Here is a 17906-nt window from a genome sequence, read left to right as displayed (position 1 = left end):
AATTCTTTTTCTTACGGCACAAATTTACAACATTGTAGGGGTAATCCGGGTGCAGCTAGATGTAAGTCTCGCCAGGCACAACCTCTTGTACCAAGCTGGTTCCCGGCTTCCTATGCGCGCGTTCCGGCTTGATATGCGAGACAGGGCCCAGCTTACTACCGGTACCAGATTTCCGGTGGCAAGCGTATATTCAAGAAGTAGTTCTAGTTCCAAATTGCGCGACCATCAATATGACTTAACTAGTCCCGACCAAGTGTACAACCATACTTGGCTGTCACAGCTGTTGAATGTCGTAATAATTGACTAATTTGGGGATGGTTAGGTCGGAATTTTTTTTATTCCTGTAAGGAATATCGGTTCCTTACTGTCAACTGACGATCATGAAACAGGTATGAAATGTTGTTCGTCACCGGAAGTACGAAGGTCTCGCGAAGTGCTGTGACCTACTTACGGGCCCAATGGTGGGCTAAAAGTGTGAGAATGCAAGATTGCGAGAACGCGAGAAAATGAAACGTCGCATTCTCGCGATTTCGTGTTTTTGTCGCCTTATTTGACAAGTCGATATTGGGAGATTGCGAGATTTGACAGCATGTACAAATCGAGTTGTCAGCTTTGCTATGTACCAAACACACGAGAATGCGAGAACGCTAGATTTTGGCCAAATCTCGAGTTCTCGCAATCTCGGCACTTTTATCTTATTTCCAAAGGTCGAGATCGCGAGAATGTGAGATCGCGAGAATGTTCCTTACAGTATTCCGTAGGTAAGCGCAGTAGTTGGAACAGTGAAACAAATGCACGTGTGGTACGTGATGAGTGTTAACTTTGACCAACCCTACTTGTTCTCTATGTTTCATTTAATGTGCTTACCCCGTAACACCTAACACCCATGAACACAGACAACCTGCACCACTGCTGTACCAACATGGCGCCCAGCTCTTGAACATTCTGGTGTTGGCGTCTCAAGGCACGAATATTTGTTACAAGAACATCCAATACATGTTTGATTGAGGGCAGGTGATCTCGATGGCCACGCCATGACGTCAGTACCCGCAGTTTGGCAGGAACTACGGTTTGCTTGAGTCAAAATCGGTCCAGTATAAGGTTTCGTGTGGTCAGGCCACCTCACAGTGCGATATTGGTTAACGTTGCGGTGGTAAAACGATTACACAAATGACGCAGCCGAATATGATTGTGATGTAATGATGTGACGTCATACGTGTCCTCAGATTGTGCATCATCCGTCTACTTCATGTGTAACAGCCCCAGTAGTTTAACCGTTCTGGGACATGTCATTTGCACGTTCGCGTTCAACGCGTGTTAAATGTGGCATGAGTGAGTGAGTTAATATATATCGTCACATCGGCAATATTTCAGCCACATCGTAACGAGAACATTTTAATTGTTATACATAATAATTTATGGTAAATTATAAAACCCCGTCATCTAAGGACAGTAAAACCGACTAGAATATCACAATATCAAGAAATAAAACTAGCATCTATCTCCAAAATAGGATTTCAGATTAGGACAACACAATAAAAAAAAGGCTGAGGAACGCCAACAACCGAAGGGGCACCACCACTCTAGGGACTATGGGGACTTACAGTACTTTGGCTACCTGCATGGACCCTAGCTGGATTTATACCATCCCTTCAGCCATTGGCGATTGTACCGATACGTGGCATGAGACTTATATGTCATCGTCTAAATGGTGTCTGCCCTGTCGACTAAATGATGTCTGTCTTGGTGACCAAGCAGTGTCTGCCACGCCCACTAAATGGTGTCTGCCCTGTCGACCAAATTGTGTCTGCCCTACCGACCAAACATAGTCTGCCCTGTCGAATAAGTTATATCTCCCCTGTCGATCAAACAGTGTCTCCCCCGTCGACCAAGTGGTGTCTGCCCTGTCGACTAAGTGGTGTCTGGCCCGTCGAGTAAATAGTGTCTGCCCTGACGACCAAATTGTGTCTGTCCCATCGACTAAATGATGTCGGTCCTACCGATTAAGTTGTGTCTGCTCCGTCAACTGGTGTCTGTCCTGTCAAGCAAATAATGTCTGCCACGTTGACTAAATAGTGCCTGCCCCGTCGTCTAAATGGGACCTGCCCTGTCGACGAAAAAGCGTCTGTCCCGTCGTCTAAATCGTGTCTGTCCCATCGACTAAGTGGGATCTGCCCCGTCGAATAGATGGTACCTGCCCTGTCGACCAAACAGTGTCTGCCCTGGTGACTAAATGATGTCGGTCCTGTCGATTAAGATGTGTCTGCTCTGTCGACCAAATAGTATCTCCTCTGTCGACCAAATAGTATCTCCTCTGTCGACCAAATAGTATCTCCTCTGTCGACCAAGCAGAGTCTGCTCCGTCGGCTAAATGGTGTTTCCTACATACCTAGTGAAAATTAATAAATTAATACTGAATAATATTAGTTATAAGTCATTCAGCGTTTTATTGAACCTTTGGATATCATATCACGAGCATGTGTTTGTGAGTCACTATCAAGTAGTGATGGTATTGGAGAAAAGGTGAGCGTATCCTGAGCGCTAAATGGTCTAGTTATCACCGACCGCCTGAATAGGGCATTGAATCGGACGTAAGCTTTGTCACTGACGGACAAAAAGAAAACATTTTGAAAATTCCATTGAGGCCTTGAATGGTAAAGCCTAGACCAAAGAACCTTTGATCCAGAGTTGTTACGGTAAAGCGCTCTTTGAAATCTTCGTAGAATCGATAGTATTTATAAAGTTGTCAAAAGCAGACACCAAGAGCTACATCCAACCTATGACACAACTAATAATGAGCACAAGCACGTAACGTTTATTGTGAAATTACAATATAAGACCATGCATTAAGCACTTGCATGAAACATCTCAATATACGAAATAGAAAGACACTATACGTTTGCTGAAATGTGTTATACTTGATACTTGATGCTCGAACAAAATATCACTTCAAAATATATTTAGACGTACAGTTAACTTGAACAAACTCAATTAACTCAAGTATGGCAAAATTACTTCAATTACATCAAAAGCTCAAGGAATCAACTAAAAGCAAAAAGCAAAAAAACCAAACAACAAAACCTAAATTCTAAAATACAACACAATTCAACTAAAAGAAACAAATATGTCTGCAGTTAAAAGCAAAATTGTTGATTTTCAAAGGTAAAAAGATAATCATTAGTACTTCATCGCGTCCTCCAGCCTTCTCAATTCTAACAACAACAACCCGAAATGTGTCATTTACAAAGTAAAGTGTAATTGCGGAGAGTGTTACATAGGCGAAACACCCCGACCCATCAACACTCGAGTCAAAGAACACTTCCACTACCTGATGAAGGAGCAAGCATGCACTCCGAAACGTCATGTTATTCACAATAAAGAAGTTGACATCCATAAATCTTGCCTTTCTCATGACGTGTCACATTTGTCAACACATTATACATTACGATGACACTCTTAGTTCTATTATTTCTGAGAGACTTTTCTTTACATGTGCTACATATCAGTTGACTCTTTATTAATGGCGCCTAGTATAAAAGAATTTGTTATCCATAAAGCTTGTTCAGTATTGTACTTCCCAAAATGCCACTCAAACAAGTAGTTACACATTATATGATTTTTATAACTTTTTGAAGTTATATCAATTTATGTTTTAAAGCATAAAAGAATTGAACATATGTAATTATTTTTTAGTGCTGACAAAGATCCAGTTTTGGTACACTATCGCTAACGTTTGATAGTTTCAAATACAAATCTTCGACTGAGGTTATATATATACTACAACAAATAGACCAAACAAATCACTTCTGGACATTGAAATATCTCCTTGAATTCTTTAATCGAGCTTACGGGCGATTGCCCTTATCTGTTCTGCAACTTCTGATGGGGATTTCTTGACAATCTTGATGCTGTTGTAAACAATCTCAGCAATGTTGAGACCTATGAGGACAGGCTGAAGAAGACCAAACATTGTGGTTATGCCGGTAGTAGCTGCACGAAGTCCACCTGTTTCCCCTTCAACGCTTGTGGAGTGGGAGTACGAGGCGTTGATCTTTCTTATTGCTTCCTGGGCAGCTTCCAGTTTCTTACTGTTGATGATCTTCTCAGCTATGTTGGTGGCGTAAGTCCCCGCTCCACTGACAGCCCCACCAACAATACCACACACAGCGACGAGCGATCCTCTTCCAGTAAGTAGAGCAAATATTGACCCACCAGTAGATGATGCAACAGCAGCTGATGCAAAAGTTGCCTTGGCGATACGGATGCCTCTTTGGTGTTCGTCCAACTCATCTGCTAGTTTCATCAAAGTGCGTTTCACCTCTTGTTTCTCTTTTTCTCTTTCTTGTTTTCTTTTTTCTGAAAGAATATGACATAACGCATGAGTCAAGCATGTGTTCCCAGTACCCACTTGTTTGTCGTGGACTAAAGTGATTACTTGTGTGGGATTCTGGTGTGGATTAATGGACTCTTTCCAACCGTTACAGACATGAGTATTTCCAAGCAAGAGAGGGCAACCAATGACTGATAATATACTCCCCCAAAAAAGAAACTGTATTTTTATGTCTATTTTGAAACATCTTGTAGGTTTTATGAGTCAATGAAATATAGCGAAATTGCACACTGGGAATGCAGACTTATCCGTCTTTGGCACCAACTCGAGGAAAGTCAGTTTGAGTGTCACATGGATACGTGTTGTGGCGCTGAAGTCAATACCTCGTGTGACCACCGTGGGCATCCAGAACTGCACGGCATCACCTCGGCATCGAACGAATAAGTCTCAGAATCTCATGTTCTCCAATCGCAGCCCACTCTGCCTGTAGTGCCTGTGCCAGTTGCTGAAGTGTCTGGGGCTGAGGGTTATGGCATCACACCCGTCTGTCCAGGGCATCCCAGAGATGTTCGATCGGGTTTAAGTCCGGTGAACTTGAGGGCCAGGGGAGCACATTGATGTTGTGGTTCTGGAGAAAATCTCTAGTGTGACGTGTTGTGTGGGGCCTGGCATTGTTCTGTTGAAACAACTCCCTCTGGCGATCAATGATTGGAAGGAGGTGTGGGCGTAGGATTTCGTCACAGTACCGTTGAGCTGTCAAGTTGCCCTGGATCATCACCAAATCACTTCTCCTACGGCAGGTGATCGCTCCCCACATCATGACATTGTCCCGGCCGAATCTGTCCACCTGGGGAACGCAAGCGTCGGCGAAACGTTCACGTCGACGTCTGTACTCCCGCATTCTTCCATCGCGTCGCTTTAATAGAAATCGTGATTCATCACTGAACCAGATTCTACGCCAATTCGGTAGGTTCCAGGCCTGAACGTTGGTGCACCATTGAACTCGATGTCGACGATGTTGTTGTCGAAGCACAGGGCCAAAATAAGGTCTTCTGGCACGTAAACCAGCCTCTCTCAACCTGTTCCTGACGGTCTGTGCAGAACGCCTCCTTAATCCGGGTATTTGTCGAGCGGTACTGGTCGCCGTAGCTGTTCGATGACACAGGTGATGTACCCGGATGTAGTGATCCTGTGCCGCAGTGGTCACTCGAGGTCGCCCACTACGAGGGGCATCTGCTACCGAATTCTGCCGGCGATATCTCTCCCAGAGCCGTGAAATGGTGCTTTGGTGAACATTCATGCGTCGGGCAACTGCACGTTGAGACTGGCCAGCTTCAAGCAAACCAATGGCGATATGACGGTTAGCTTCACTTAGACGTGGCATTTTGCGTTCGTCAACAATATGCCAAATACAGTGAATAATCGACAGACAGCGATCAACCTTTTATACCCATCATTGAGACTATCTGATCCCCAACTTTCACGTGCATTACATGTGAATTGTGTATTCTGTGACACTACACGCTGAAATTGAAAATCATGCTGTTACATACGGGTATTTTACGGATAGTGCGTTTTGTTGTGGTGCAAAGCAAAACCTTTTGTAAAATGAATCACGTTTTAATTCATTGCTACATGAAACTGCAATTTTCATGATGCGTTTCTATTTTGGGTGAGTATATAAACGTCATCTCACTCCAAAAGGACACACAATGATCCACGCCATAGGTGAGGAAGGACGCGCAATGATTCCCGCTATCAGAGAAGAAGGATGCGTTATGATCCAAGTTGTCAAGGAACAAGGATGTGCAATGATCCAAGTTGTCGAGGAACAAGGATGTGCAATGATCCACGTCATTTGGGAGGAATGATGCGATTCCCGCTATCAGAGAAGAAGGACGCGCAATGATTCAAGTTGTCGAGGAAGAAGGATGCACAATGATCCACGACTTCGGGGATGAAGGATGTGCAATGATTCCCACTATCAAAGACTGACTGACTGAGTGTGGTTTTACGCCGTTTTTATTATCAAAGAAGAAGGATGCGAAATGATCCATGTCATCGGGGAAGAGGGACGTGCAATGATTCCTGCTATCAGAGAAGAAGGACGCACAATGATTCAAGTTGTCGAGGAAGAAGGATGCGCAATGATCCACGCTGTCGGGGAGGAAGGACGCGCAATGATTCATGCCGTCGAGGAAGCGGGATACTCCATAAGCAATTTTCAGTCTATATGACTGCGATCTATAAATACTTGAGACTTGACCAGACATTTCATTAATTGACATCATGAGCATCAATCTATACAATTCTGATACGATGTCATGAGTCAACCAAGTCAGCACGCCTGACCACCTAATCCCGTTATAAGCTATGTCAGCTATGTCCCTCTTTGTAAACTAAGCGGCAAGAGAAAGTATAGGTGGGCAAATGTTGGTTTCCTGAAAAAATAAGATTGGTGATTGGTTTCTGAGAGAAACTGTTTTCTGTTTTCTGTACTAAAATCCCGTATGCATCACGTTTGGGAACATTCAAAAACAGTCGTTGATTAAACCAGATCTGTTACCGTCTTTTGCATGTATGTGACACACTTTCCTGGGAAGCATACCTTTCAATTGTACTCCTTGTTTCACGCTTTGGACAAGGCTGCGAATAGTATCTATTACTTCCTTGGTTATTCTGATGCCTCTGTTAAAGCTGAAACAGAAATACCCATTCTGTGATCACTCGCATCTTTAAATGTACACAAGAACGCCTGTCCCCAACTAATGATCGGGATCAAACCTTCATCCACTACCAGTTGAGATGTCACGTACCCAATGCATTACACCTAAGATACAGGGAATCATTGCCCCGAGCTACATTGATATAAAAATTCTTACACACTACTTCCGTCTACGGAAATACATACAAGCAGGAAGCATGTAACACATGCTATATTTGGGATTACACTTTACAGATGCTTGTAACTTTGTCGGGTTGAGTCCAATCCGGACCCACACCCTCAGAGTCAGGCACCTAATCGCTAGCACACAAAGTCAGCTGTCTAGCCCACCCAGCCATCGCTGTTTCCACTAAATGGAAGAAGGACAACTGGTAGTCTGGACCACGGACTTTGTGTACCCCTCTGATAAGTGTAAATAGGCCCGGCTCACGCGACCCAAAAAGGCCGGGCGGGACAACTTAGGAATGGCCAGCCAGTCCTAACTTGACACCCAGAAGGAAGCATGCTACAAAAACATTTTTTATATCATTGGAAAGATCTCAAGGAGATGAATCCAAAAGTATAATGTGCAAGTGTGTTCATGTGATTATAAGCTCACAAATTGGCTCTGGAAATGCATTTCTGCAGAAATTTCTGGCAGATTTTTTTTTTCCTGCAGAAATTTCTGGCAGAATTTTTTTTTCTGCAGAAATTTCTGGTAGAAAAGATTTATAATATGGTTTATGTGCCTCTGTTGCTTCTATAAGTACCCTAACTGGACAATGGAACACTGAATTGTATATGGCAGATGTATAATCCTTGAAACCATATTAAGCAGAGCCTTCATTATTGTACGCCAACACACCTTAAAATTATCTAAATGAATTGCTCTTTGTGAGATTTTACTTTGAAATTATCTAATTGCAGTGTGCAAGTAGATGTGACTTTCAAAAATGTAACAGCCTTTTCATGAGGCCAGCCAAATATAAGAATACTTGGTGAAATCCAACAATTCAATCAAGATGAGATATACTATCATAGAAAGCAGATTTAACATCAGACAGTGGGAAAATAACACAAACAAGGTCATATAACATAACTGCATGTATTGTTTCATAAATGCCATACACCACATTACAGTTACACATGCTGTACATATACAAATATATATATATTCCAAACAGAAAAACATACACTTTGGTGTATTTGGTTTTGTTTATGGCAGTCTGGTTGTAACAAAAGAACAAAAATTTAACACTTTGACAAATTATAACAAGAATAACATGTAAATAATGAAACTTATATATCATAGGTAAGGGACATACCACATAAAAACTACAAAGATTTCTTGTGCAGATGTCGGTATTATTGTGACATCTTCAAAATAAGTTTCAACCAACACAAATTTCTCAGTTATTTCATCATTATTCTAGATCTGAATATCCAAAGAAGATTATAGCAAATGTTTAATGTCATCGAAAGAATGGATGAAAGTAGAATTGTATCTGTGACAATTTTGACAATACAATGTTACAAGAGAGACCTATGAGATGTTTATATCTTAAAACTAAATAACTTTTTGTGATAATTAGTTCTTTCAAGTTGCATTCAAACCATTACATCGATCACATATTCAATTTATACCTCAATTATAACACAATTTGATGAATAAGTACATCAAAACACATGACAATTCCAAGAAAAGAAGGAATTTTCTAACCATGACAGGGGACCATTATGTTTTGTACCTATTGTTACCTAGACAGGGATATTTACAAGGAGAATAATCAATATCAGACTTAACAACTATTCCAACAAGAACCATCAGAAGATGACACAATCCCCCCGGCCACCACATATTTGAAAGAACAAATCATCTGGCAGTTACTTAAAGTCCAACTTGATATTTTTTTAGACTAAGTCCAAATCGCTTCCATGGAAATCATGAAAAATATAAATGCCAAAAATCTGCAAATAGCAAAAGGCACCACTTCAAGATCTGTTTGATATGTCTGCCAAGTCTTGCAGAAAGATAATGAAAGGTTTTCAAGTTGAAACCCACCCCTCCCTTATGAAACTAACTCTGAATCGTTTCCATGGAGCCAGGAAAAATAAAAATGCCAAAAATCTGCAAATAGCTATGTCTGTATGTCTCATACATCTGCTAAGTTCTGCTGAAAGATATTGAAAAGTTTTCTACTTGTGACATAGAAACGAAACCCACCCCTTCTTTTTTGAGACCAAAGTCCAAATCGTTTCCAAAATCTACTTCAATTTAATTTGTGCAAGCGATTGACAGTGAGGCATAAGCAAATTTAGCTTTGTGATTATACAAAGAAAATGTTCAGTGCATATATATACATCGCATATACATATTTACATCAGTGTTACAATCAGGCCACCATCTCAGAGTTCCGCTGAGGCTTGTCTTCTGTGCTTTGTAAGTGATACCTGAAAAGGAAAGGATAATAAGAACTGACATACAAAGATAAGTGAAAAACAGTAACAGCTTAAATCGGTATTCATCTTGATGTCTGGATGTTTTATACATTCAATGCTCTCTAACGCTGGATAACAGATGACAATATGTAATTTTTAGAGTAAAATTGATATTTTATACTTATCCTGACTTCATGTCTTCTTCTTCTTGCGAACATAGTGGAACACTTGTATCTCCTTAATTGAAGCTCCCTTCAATGTAAAATCACTAATTGGTACTCACCAAGAGTTGCCTCCCTTGCCCTTTGCGCGGGAACAGGTGTCGCCACCCTCTGGCCTCATGCTTCACTCTCTCCTGATCTTGCGAGCCCAACACTTGAATTTACAGGGAAATCCAAAGTGTTATGTGGGGAGGATGGGAGGGCTTACCTCATGAGTCAGGATAAGTATAAAATATCAATTTTACTCTAAAAATCACATATTTTTCCTTATCCTGACTCATGCTCTTTTGCTTGTAGAATCCTACGGAAACGGAGGTGGGAAAAAACAGAATACTTTGGATTTATAAAATTAGTGATTTATATAGATATAACTGTAATAACCCACTAACGGGAACTTCATAAAGGCATAGACTTAGGATATTTCCTCTATTATAAGCCATAGGTTTATATATTGCCATACTGGGGTATTACAATAATAATATACTATGATATTATCAATAAGATATAAAAGCGACTCTGATAGAGAAGCTATACAACTGAACATAATCATCAGTAAAACTTAAGGCTGAGTAGACCTAAGCTAAGTATATACATAGCCCTAGAACTCCGTAGAGTTATAAGCTAGATAATGCATGTATCAATTATGCATATTAATCTCGTAAGACTATCTGTTAACGTTTACGAGGGACTGTCAACTGCTGTGCGAGGACCAAGGGACCGAAATGGTGAATACCTGAGACGTCCTCGGTGGTGATATCTCTCAGATAGTGATTAGCAAACACCATGTTAGATTTCCAAAAGCATCCTTCCATAATTGTATTCAATGAACAGTTACCGTGTAGGGCGAGAGTGGAAGCCAATGCCCTGATCTCATGGGGATTTGATGCTGTTGGAGGGTCCAGGCCTGCTGCCTTGTGGGCGCGAAGTATGACAGTTCTTATCCATATAGATATGGTGGTACGAGAGACTTCTGTCTGAGTTGTTGCCGATAAGGGGATGAATAATCGTTTGAGAAATCTTCGCCTTGTTTTGGAACGTCGTAAATAGATTTTGAGAGCTCTGACTGGGCATAGAGATAAGTCCAGTGTATCTTGAGATCCGAGAATCGAGGATAGTGCAGGGATATGGAATAACCTGTCTGGTTGACCTGGTAGTTGATTTTTGGCGATGAAATCCCATCTTAATCCCAGGTGTGCTGTGTTTTGATTGTCATCAAACTGTATCCTCTCATAATCTAGTGCGTGAATTTCTGACATCCTGGCTGCCGTGGCTAGAGATAACAGGAAAAGCGTTTTCTGTGAGAGAAATTCAAAAGTTGTCGATTCCAACGGTTCATAAGCCTCACTTGTGAGGTGTTGTAGCACTATATTCAGATCCCAAGCTGGGGCATGGAACTTCCGCTTTTGGTCCTCTAATCGGAAAGCACGTAGTAAGGCCAGTAACTCTGGAGTTTTAGTCAATTTGACACCCGTTCTCATAGTAATCACAGAACTAAGCGCGGCAAGATATGTTGACAATGTCGAGCCTTTTAAATGTTTGTTTTGCCGTAAGTAACACAAATAATCTGCCACTTGTGGATGAGTAGCATCTCTCGCTGTAAATCCCTTATTTGCTGCGTAATTTTCGAAACTGTGCCACTTGTCGTCGTACAAGTTACGTGTAGAATTGCGTAAGGCAAGCGTGACCGCTTTTGCCGCCCTGGTAGAATATCCTCTCTTGTTTAAACACATTTTAATACAGTCCATACGTGAAGTTGGAATACTTCTGGGCTTCCGTGCACCTGTTTGGTGTGTGGATGTACTAATAGATTTGAGCGCTTGGGTAGCTCTAGTGTCGGTTGACCGATTTCTTGAATTAGAATGGGAAACCACGTTCTGGCTGGCCAGTAGGGCGCGACCAAAGTGAGTTGGAGGCTCTGTGTTTGTCTGATTTTCTGTAACACTTGAGGTATTATTGCTGGCGGCGGAAACGCGTACGCATTGAGGCCTTCCCAGGATATGCTTAGAGCGTCCGTTGCCCATGCTTGTGGGTCTGGGACTGGTGACACGAATGTCGGTAGCTGATTGTTGAAGCGTGTGGCGGATAGATCTACTAGTGGCGCTCCTATTTGCTTGATTATCTGTGCAAATATTTCTGTATTGAGCATCCATTCTGTCGGTGACGGTTGATGTGGCCGAGAGAGTGCGTCTGCTAGTACATTCTTGGCTCCGGGAATGTGACATGCTCTGACATGTAGGTTGAGATCGTGGATTAGATCGAACAGTTGAAAGCTTAAAGTCAATAGGTTCAGTGATCTCGTTGAGCCTTGTTTGTTCACATAGAACGCCACTGTCGAGTTGTCGGTATGAATCATTAGGTGCACATTCTGTAGAATGGTGCTCCAATGAAGTATGGCGTTGATTACAGCTTTCATCTCTAACATGTTTATATGGAGCTTGCTTTCTTGCTGATTCCATAACCCTGATGCCGTCCGGTTGGCGAGATGAGCTCCCCAACCTTGGAGCGACGCGTCTACATATAGATGGGTTTTGAATTCCTGCTCTGCTAAATAAATGCCTTCGCAGACATTCGACCTCCTGGTCCACCATAGTAGATGAGGTCTGAGGTGTTTCGGTAGACTGAATGGTTGTAGGTCGTCGAGATGAGCATTGATGAAGACCTGTAACGGACGTAACTGTAATCTGCCTCTGACTGTCATGTCTTGGGCTGATGTGAGGAGACCCAACAGGCTCTGCCAATGTCGTAGTGGTAACGGAGAGAGTAGAGCTGGCGGAATGGTCTGTTGGATCTTGAGCCAACGGTCTTCTGGTACGACGATACGGTTGAGAGTCGTGATAAATCGAATGCCTAGGAACTGCAGATCTTTCGATGGTACTAGGTCCGACTTGAGTAAGTTTACTAACCATCCTAGCTGTGTTAGTAGCTTTATGATGTAGTTTAACTGTAGTTTGAGACGCTGTGGATCTTGATCTACTTGTATCCCGTCGTCGAGGTAGAACCCACTGCGTAGCCCTAGACGATGTAGATAGGTGACAATAGGTTTCGTTATCCTCGTGAATAGCCAGGGGGGCTGATGATATTCCGAATGGGAGTACTTTCCATTGGTAATGCAGCCCGTCTAGTGTAAATCGTAGGTATTTCCTGGATTCGGGATGTATCGGGATGTGTAGATATGCGTCTTGCAGATCTATACTGGCCATGTAATCCATGGGGCGAATCAACTGCCGTAACTAAGGAAGATGTATCATGCGAAACTTTGGTGGTTAGCGTAGATAATTCCTGTTTAAAAAGCTCATGTTGTAAATGAGTCTGTATTTCTCCTTGGAGTTTTTCTTGGGTACTAGGAAAACTGGGGAGTAGAAGCCTGGTTCGATGTTTATTTGATCTAGTACTTCTATGGCCTGCTTGGTTAGGAGTGATGTAACAGTCTCTCTTAACTTTGGTAGTTGTTGTGCCTGTAAGTCGAACTTGTGAGGGTTGACTGTCAGCGGAGGCGTGGCCTGTAGTGGGATACGAAATCCGTGTTGAAGAATGTTGGAGACATAAGGGTCTTGTAACATTCCCCAGTTCTCCCAGTGTAGTTGGAGGCGTCCACCCACTTGTGACGGTTGTACTGGAACAGCTGGGGGTGGAAGACTCCAGTCGTTCCGAACCTGTCTTTCAGCGTTTATAGTTGCGGGAACCTCTGGGTGTCCTGCCTCTTCCTGACCCTCCTCTATAGTTGCCATATGGGCGACGAAAAGAATCTTTTCCCCTGGCGCTGGCTATCTTCCTATCCCGTGCTCTCTGTAGTCCAGTGAATTTAGATCTCCCTGAGTATCTTTGTGAAGTCTGCCTGATGACGCTGGCTAGCGTGTCCATCGACTTAATCATAAGGACTTCTCTGGAATCCTTAGTGACTTCCTTGGAGACTTTGTCTATTCCTCCGTCAAAGATGGATGGGGAAGACCACGGGGCTGTATAGAGTGGAGCTGTAAAGTTCTCACCCCAGCTGCAGGAAGCGAGGAGGCCTTGACGACGAGCTAAGGTCAGCGCTGCTGAGACAGATGTGAGATGATCTGTTAGGAACTGCTGGTCCTTCTTTTGCATCAGTAGGGCCGAGTAGATCATCCTATCATCTTCAGAGGTCGTATTACGAAATCTGGTGATAAGTGTCTCATTGATCGTTCTAGATCTATTTAGGCCAAAAAAACATGCGTCTCGTCATGGTTTCTATCTGCACCAGCTTGCGATCGTCAATCTTGTAGTTCTTGTTCTTGACATCGCTGATCAGCTTGTAGTTGTCATCGATGTCTTGTGCCTTGAGGAAGGGGTCCATGTTGTGCGTTGAGAACTTCTTGGCGTGAAAGTTCGGCAGATGTGGTGTCTGAACTTTCGTGGCTTTATGGAAGGCTGTATCTAGATTCTGTGGCACCGCAGCAATCGGGTCGATCGGAGGTAGGGTGACGGCGTCTGCATCGTCTTCCTTCATCAGGTATGTCTGCGCCGAGTTGCCACTCTTGGACGGTGAAGAGAGATCTAGGTTGTTTACCATCCAATATCGTATCTCAGCGTCTGAGAAAATGATGCCTCCATCATCTTCTATCCCAGCATCGGTGATGAGAGGTTGATGCTCTTCTGATGGTGGACTGTGTGCTGCTATCTCTATGTCGGGTGACGCTTGGGGAGACCTGACTGTAGACCTGTGTGCAGACTTGTGTGGTGACCTGCGAGGTGATCGACGTGGTGATGTACGAGAAGATCGTCTTGGTGATCTGCGTCTATGGGATGACCTTCTCGGAGACCTGTGAGGAGAATGTTGATAGCTTCGCGAAGCTCTTGAGTAGTCCCTCGATGTCCTTCTGGACGATGACGATCTGGGGTCAGGTGTCCTTCGTGAAGGCCTTCGTGAAGCTTCCTCTGCGTCCGGACCTGGGGAACGGCGACTTGATCTTCGTGACGGCTTCCGTGAGGTCTGGCAGTCTGAGTCCGCATCTAAGGATGAGGCCGAGGACGGTGATGATCTCTCCCGCCTTCGCGAAGACTGTACATCTGGGTCCTTCGTCGAGGTGGTCTGCGACTTCCTTCTCGAAGGTGGCTTCGTCGTGGCTGCTACGCTGACGGGGGGTGCCTCTGGGGTGTCGTCTGCATTGCTCAGGCCCTGGGCTGGCTGCTTCTCCCGTCTGTAGTGGCCCTCCATCATGGTCATGATCTGCCGCAACAGCTCATCTGGGATGGTCTGCGACGAAGTAGTCGGTGCCCTCTCTGCGATGTTAGCGGCTGGGCCCTCAGGGAGGTCGTCTGACATCAGTGTAGAAACATCAGGCTGCATGGCGATCTCTGCTGATGTCACTGTAGCTGTCACCGGCCGCTTCTTGTGGCGTACGTCAGGGATGATGATCGGCTGATCATCATAGAGGCCCAGTTCGGCGGCTGGAACGATCTCGGCTGAGAAAGTTCTTGACGACTTCGTAGACTTTCCCTTGGAGGTAGACGCTGCCCTGGGGGTACGAAGTCTGCGTTGAGAAGACGTCGAGGCCCTCTTGGACTTTGGCTGCGATGACGGGACGTCTGGGGAGGCAGGACGCTTCTTGGAGGCGGCGGACTGCATCCCACGCCCCTCCTCCGACGGGGTCTCCAGCGGAACACCAGACGGTAGGGGGTCGATCGACAGCAGCTGACTGGATGGGGAATCCGATGTATCGGCCATGTCTAACCCTTGTTTGCGTGACCTATCTGCGGTACGTCTCAAGACGCAAAGATGATATTTATTAAAAGCAGAATTAGATAGATTAATGCAGTAACTGCAACGTGAATCAAACGCACAAGGCGTAGAACAACTAGGGCATATTACATGCGGGTCAGCAACAGAAAAACGTAATCTACAAATAGTACAGATTTTCATCAACGTAATACTAGCTGAACAATCACGAACTCACGTGAATAAACAGTAGAAATACGATTAATTATCAATACAAATTAATGAAGGATACTAGCTATACCTCTATAGTAACCTATAAGAGGTAATTAACTAAGAAAAACCAAAGGATATAGTGTGTAAGGAGACACAGGCGCTCTCACATCCTGCTCACTGGGCGAAGAAGGAGAGAGTGAAACATGAGGCCAGAGGGTGGCGACACCTGTTCCCGCGCAAAGGGCAAAGGGAGGCAACTCTTGGTGAGTACCAATTAGTGATTTTACATTGAAGGGAGCTTCAATTAAGGAGATACAAGTGTTCCACTATGTTCGCAAGAAGAAGAAGACAAGCAAAAGAGCATGAGTCAGGATAAGGAAAAATATAATATTTTGTTAACAATTGGAACTCAATGAAAATACCTTTGATTGCCTCCGCATTTTTTCATTGCTTCGCTCTATTGCCTCTTGTACATTTCTTGGAAGGGTGTTCTCTTCCCTTGGGGCAGGCATGAAGGGCTTGAAGTCAAACAGCTTGATGGCCGGAGTGTGAATGTCCCCCATCTTTCTAATGTAGGACACCCACCACAAGCCTTCCTCTTCAGACAGCCTGGTAGATGACACCCATTTGCCCAAGTCTCTCCCCATGGCTTCACAGGTGTCATCTACCTTTTCCTTGTCCAGAGTGACAGGTGTGAGCGTTGACAGGTCAACCTTGAAATCCAATGACACCTTTCTGTAGGTTTCACTTTTCAGAGCCCAATCTTTATAAAACATGGAGACCGAGGACCCCTCCATTCTGAACACAAACACATGTGCCTCCTTGTGTCCTTTAGGTGAATCACAGTTGATAAACAACTGCCTCATGTCCCAAACACCATCCAGTACAGTAGCAGTGGGCTTTGGGTCGTTACTGCTGGCAAGGACTTGCAGGAGAGCATCACGTGTTGCAGCAGGTTTCTTTCTCAGCTCCCTTGCAAACACGCTGAACAGCTGGTCCACATCTTCATGTGTGTGGCCCACCATAAGAAATGAAAGTTTCACCTGGAAAAGAGTATCACTATTAAAACACACATTCAATTATTGGATTATTTCAATATCCTGAGATTGTAATAAAAAATGTTCAAGATCCTCTTAATGACCTCAACTGCATGCATTCCCACACTGTATGTAAATATGTTGCAAACACATACCTTTTTGAAGATTTTGTATTTGCCAAAAAATACAGTACGGTCTTGTTTTTGTTATCTTTTGGCGAATTGTCTGCTTGTAAATACAGCTTTTCTGGTAGATGCCCATGGTTCAGCTGAAATAGTAGTTTTTAGTAAATGAATTAAATACTATTTCATAGCATTTGTGCACAAATTTGAAACAAATGAACTTAATGTTTCGTGATTAATTAGGCAATGACTCATATTGAAAATATATAGTAGTGTTACCTGTGCAATTCTACTGAGGACATACAGAAGCACTGTACAAGTTACATTTGCATCGCCTGGAATACATGTATTCCAGACAAGGGCATGGGTGGCACGGTTTCCATGATCGACAACACCTGTCACGTGGTGCTTGACATGTGCAAGGCTGCCATCAATCTGAAATGTTTGAAGATTATTGAATTTTAATTAATACCTGTCAAAAATCTTCAGGAAAATATATCAACATTCATTACACAAGATAAGTACATGAATTAGGACAAATTCATGATATGAGCGCCACCTGGTGGTTATACGGGTCGGACGTGTATTTGTAGTGCTCCGTGAAAGTGCTTGAAAAGTGCCCTAAAACGTAAGTCTGGACTTGTAATTTCACTCCAAAAACGTGTACAAGTGTATGCAAGTACGATGGGATGTGATAACGAAACATTTCGAGCCAGAATTGGATGCTTTTTAAGCGTATTTATGGCCTTCATGTCGGTGAGAGCGAGACAAGCCGCCATCCGAGTTCACGGGCTGCACGTGCCAGCGGGACTTAGACTCTATCTTCATATGATCCTGCTCTTGTCGTTGCTACTCGTCCTTTCCAACGATATTGAGTCAAACCCAGGACCACGAAGACAAACAACTATTGAGGGAGAGGTTTGTGATTCCGAAACGCTAAAAGAAATTAGGGATATGAGACGAGAGACACAGAAAAATTTTGAAAAACTTTTCGGTCAAATAAAAAAAATAGAACAGGATGTGGTTACACTAACAGAAGAAAATGAGGAACTGAAAACAACTGTGAAACGTTTAACAAATAAAATTGACCATCTGGACAATAACTCAAGACAGAACAACATAATACTGTACAACATCAAAGAGACATCTGGAGAATCTAA

At 43.3% G+C, this 17906-nt stretch overlaps 1 protein-coding gene across 2 annotated transcripts in view; it reads right to left on the bottom strand.

Moving 5' to 3' along the window:
• Window positions 1-2777: 2777 nt before the first annotated feature.
• Window positions 2778-17906, bottom strand: part of LOC124260178 (glutamyl endopeptidase-like) — a 62984-nt gene continuing 47855 nt past the window's right edge. Inside the window, exons 2-5 of one of the 2 annotated variants that reach the window (XM_046694437.1) lie at window positions 6939-7027; window positions 4110-4356; window positions 4056-4076; window positions 2778-4025 (exon numbers count right to left, since the gene is read on the bottom strand). In XM_046694437.1, the coding sequence (XP_046550393.1) occupies window positions 3836-4025; window positions 4056-4076; window positions 4110-4356; window positions 6939-7027 (547 nt within the window). In that variant the 3' untranslated portion in view covers window positions 2778-3835. Of the gene's footprint in view, window positions 4357-6938; window positions 7028-17906 lie in introns of both variants that reach the window. The other variant, XM_046694436.1, reaches the window with a different exon arrangement.

Source organism: Haliotis rubra, unplaced genomic scaffold (assembly GCF_003918875.1).
Source record: "Haliotis rubra isolate DU_JTF1 unplaced genomic scaffold, ASM391887v1 Scf753, whole genome shotgun sequence".
Classification (NCBI taxonomy): domain Eukaryota; kingdom Metazoa; phylum Mollusca; class Gastropoda; order Lepetellida; family Haliotidae; genus Haliotis; species Haliotis rubra.
The sequence above is the reverse complement of the archived record's forward strand: the minus strand, read 5'-3'. Positions and strand labels throughout refer to the sequence as shown.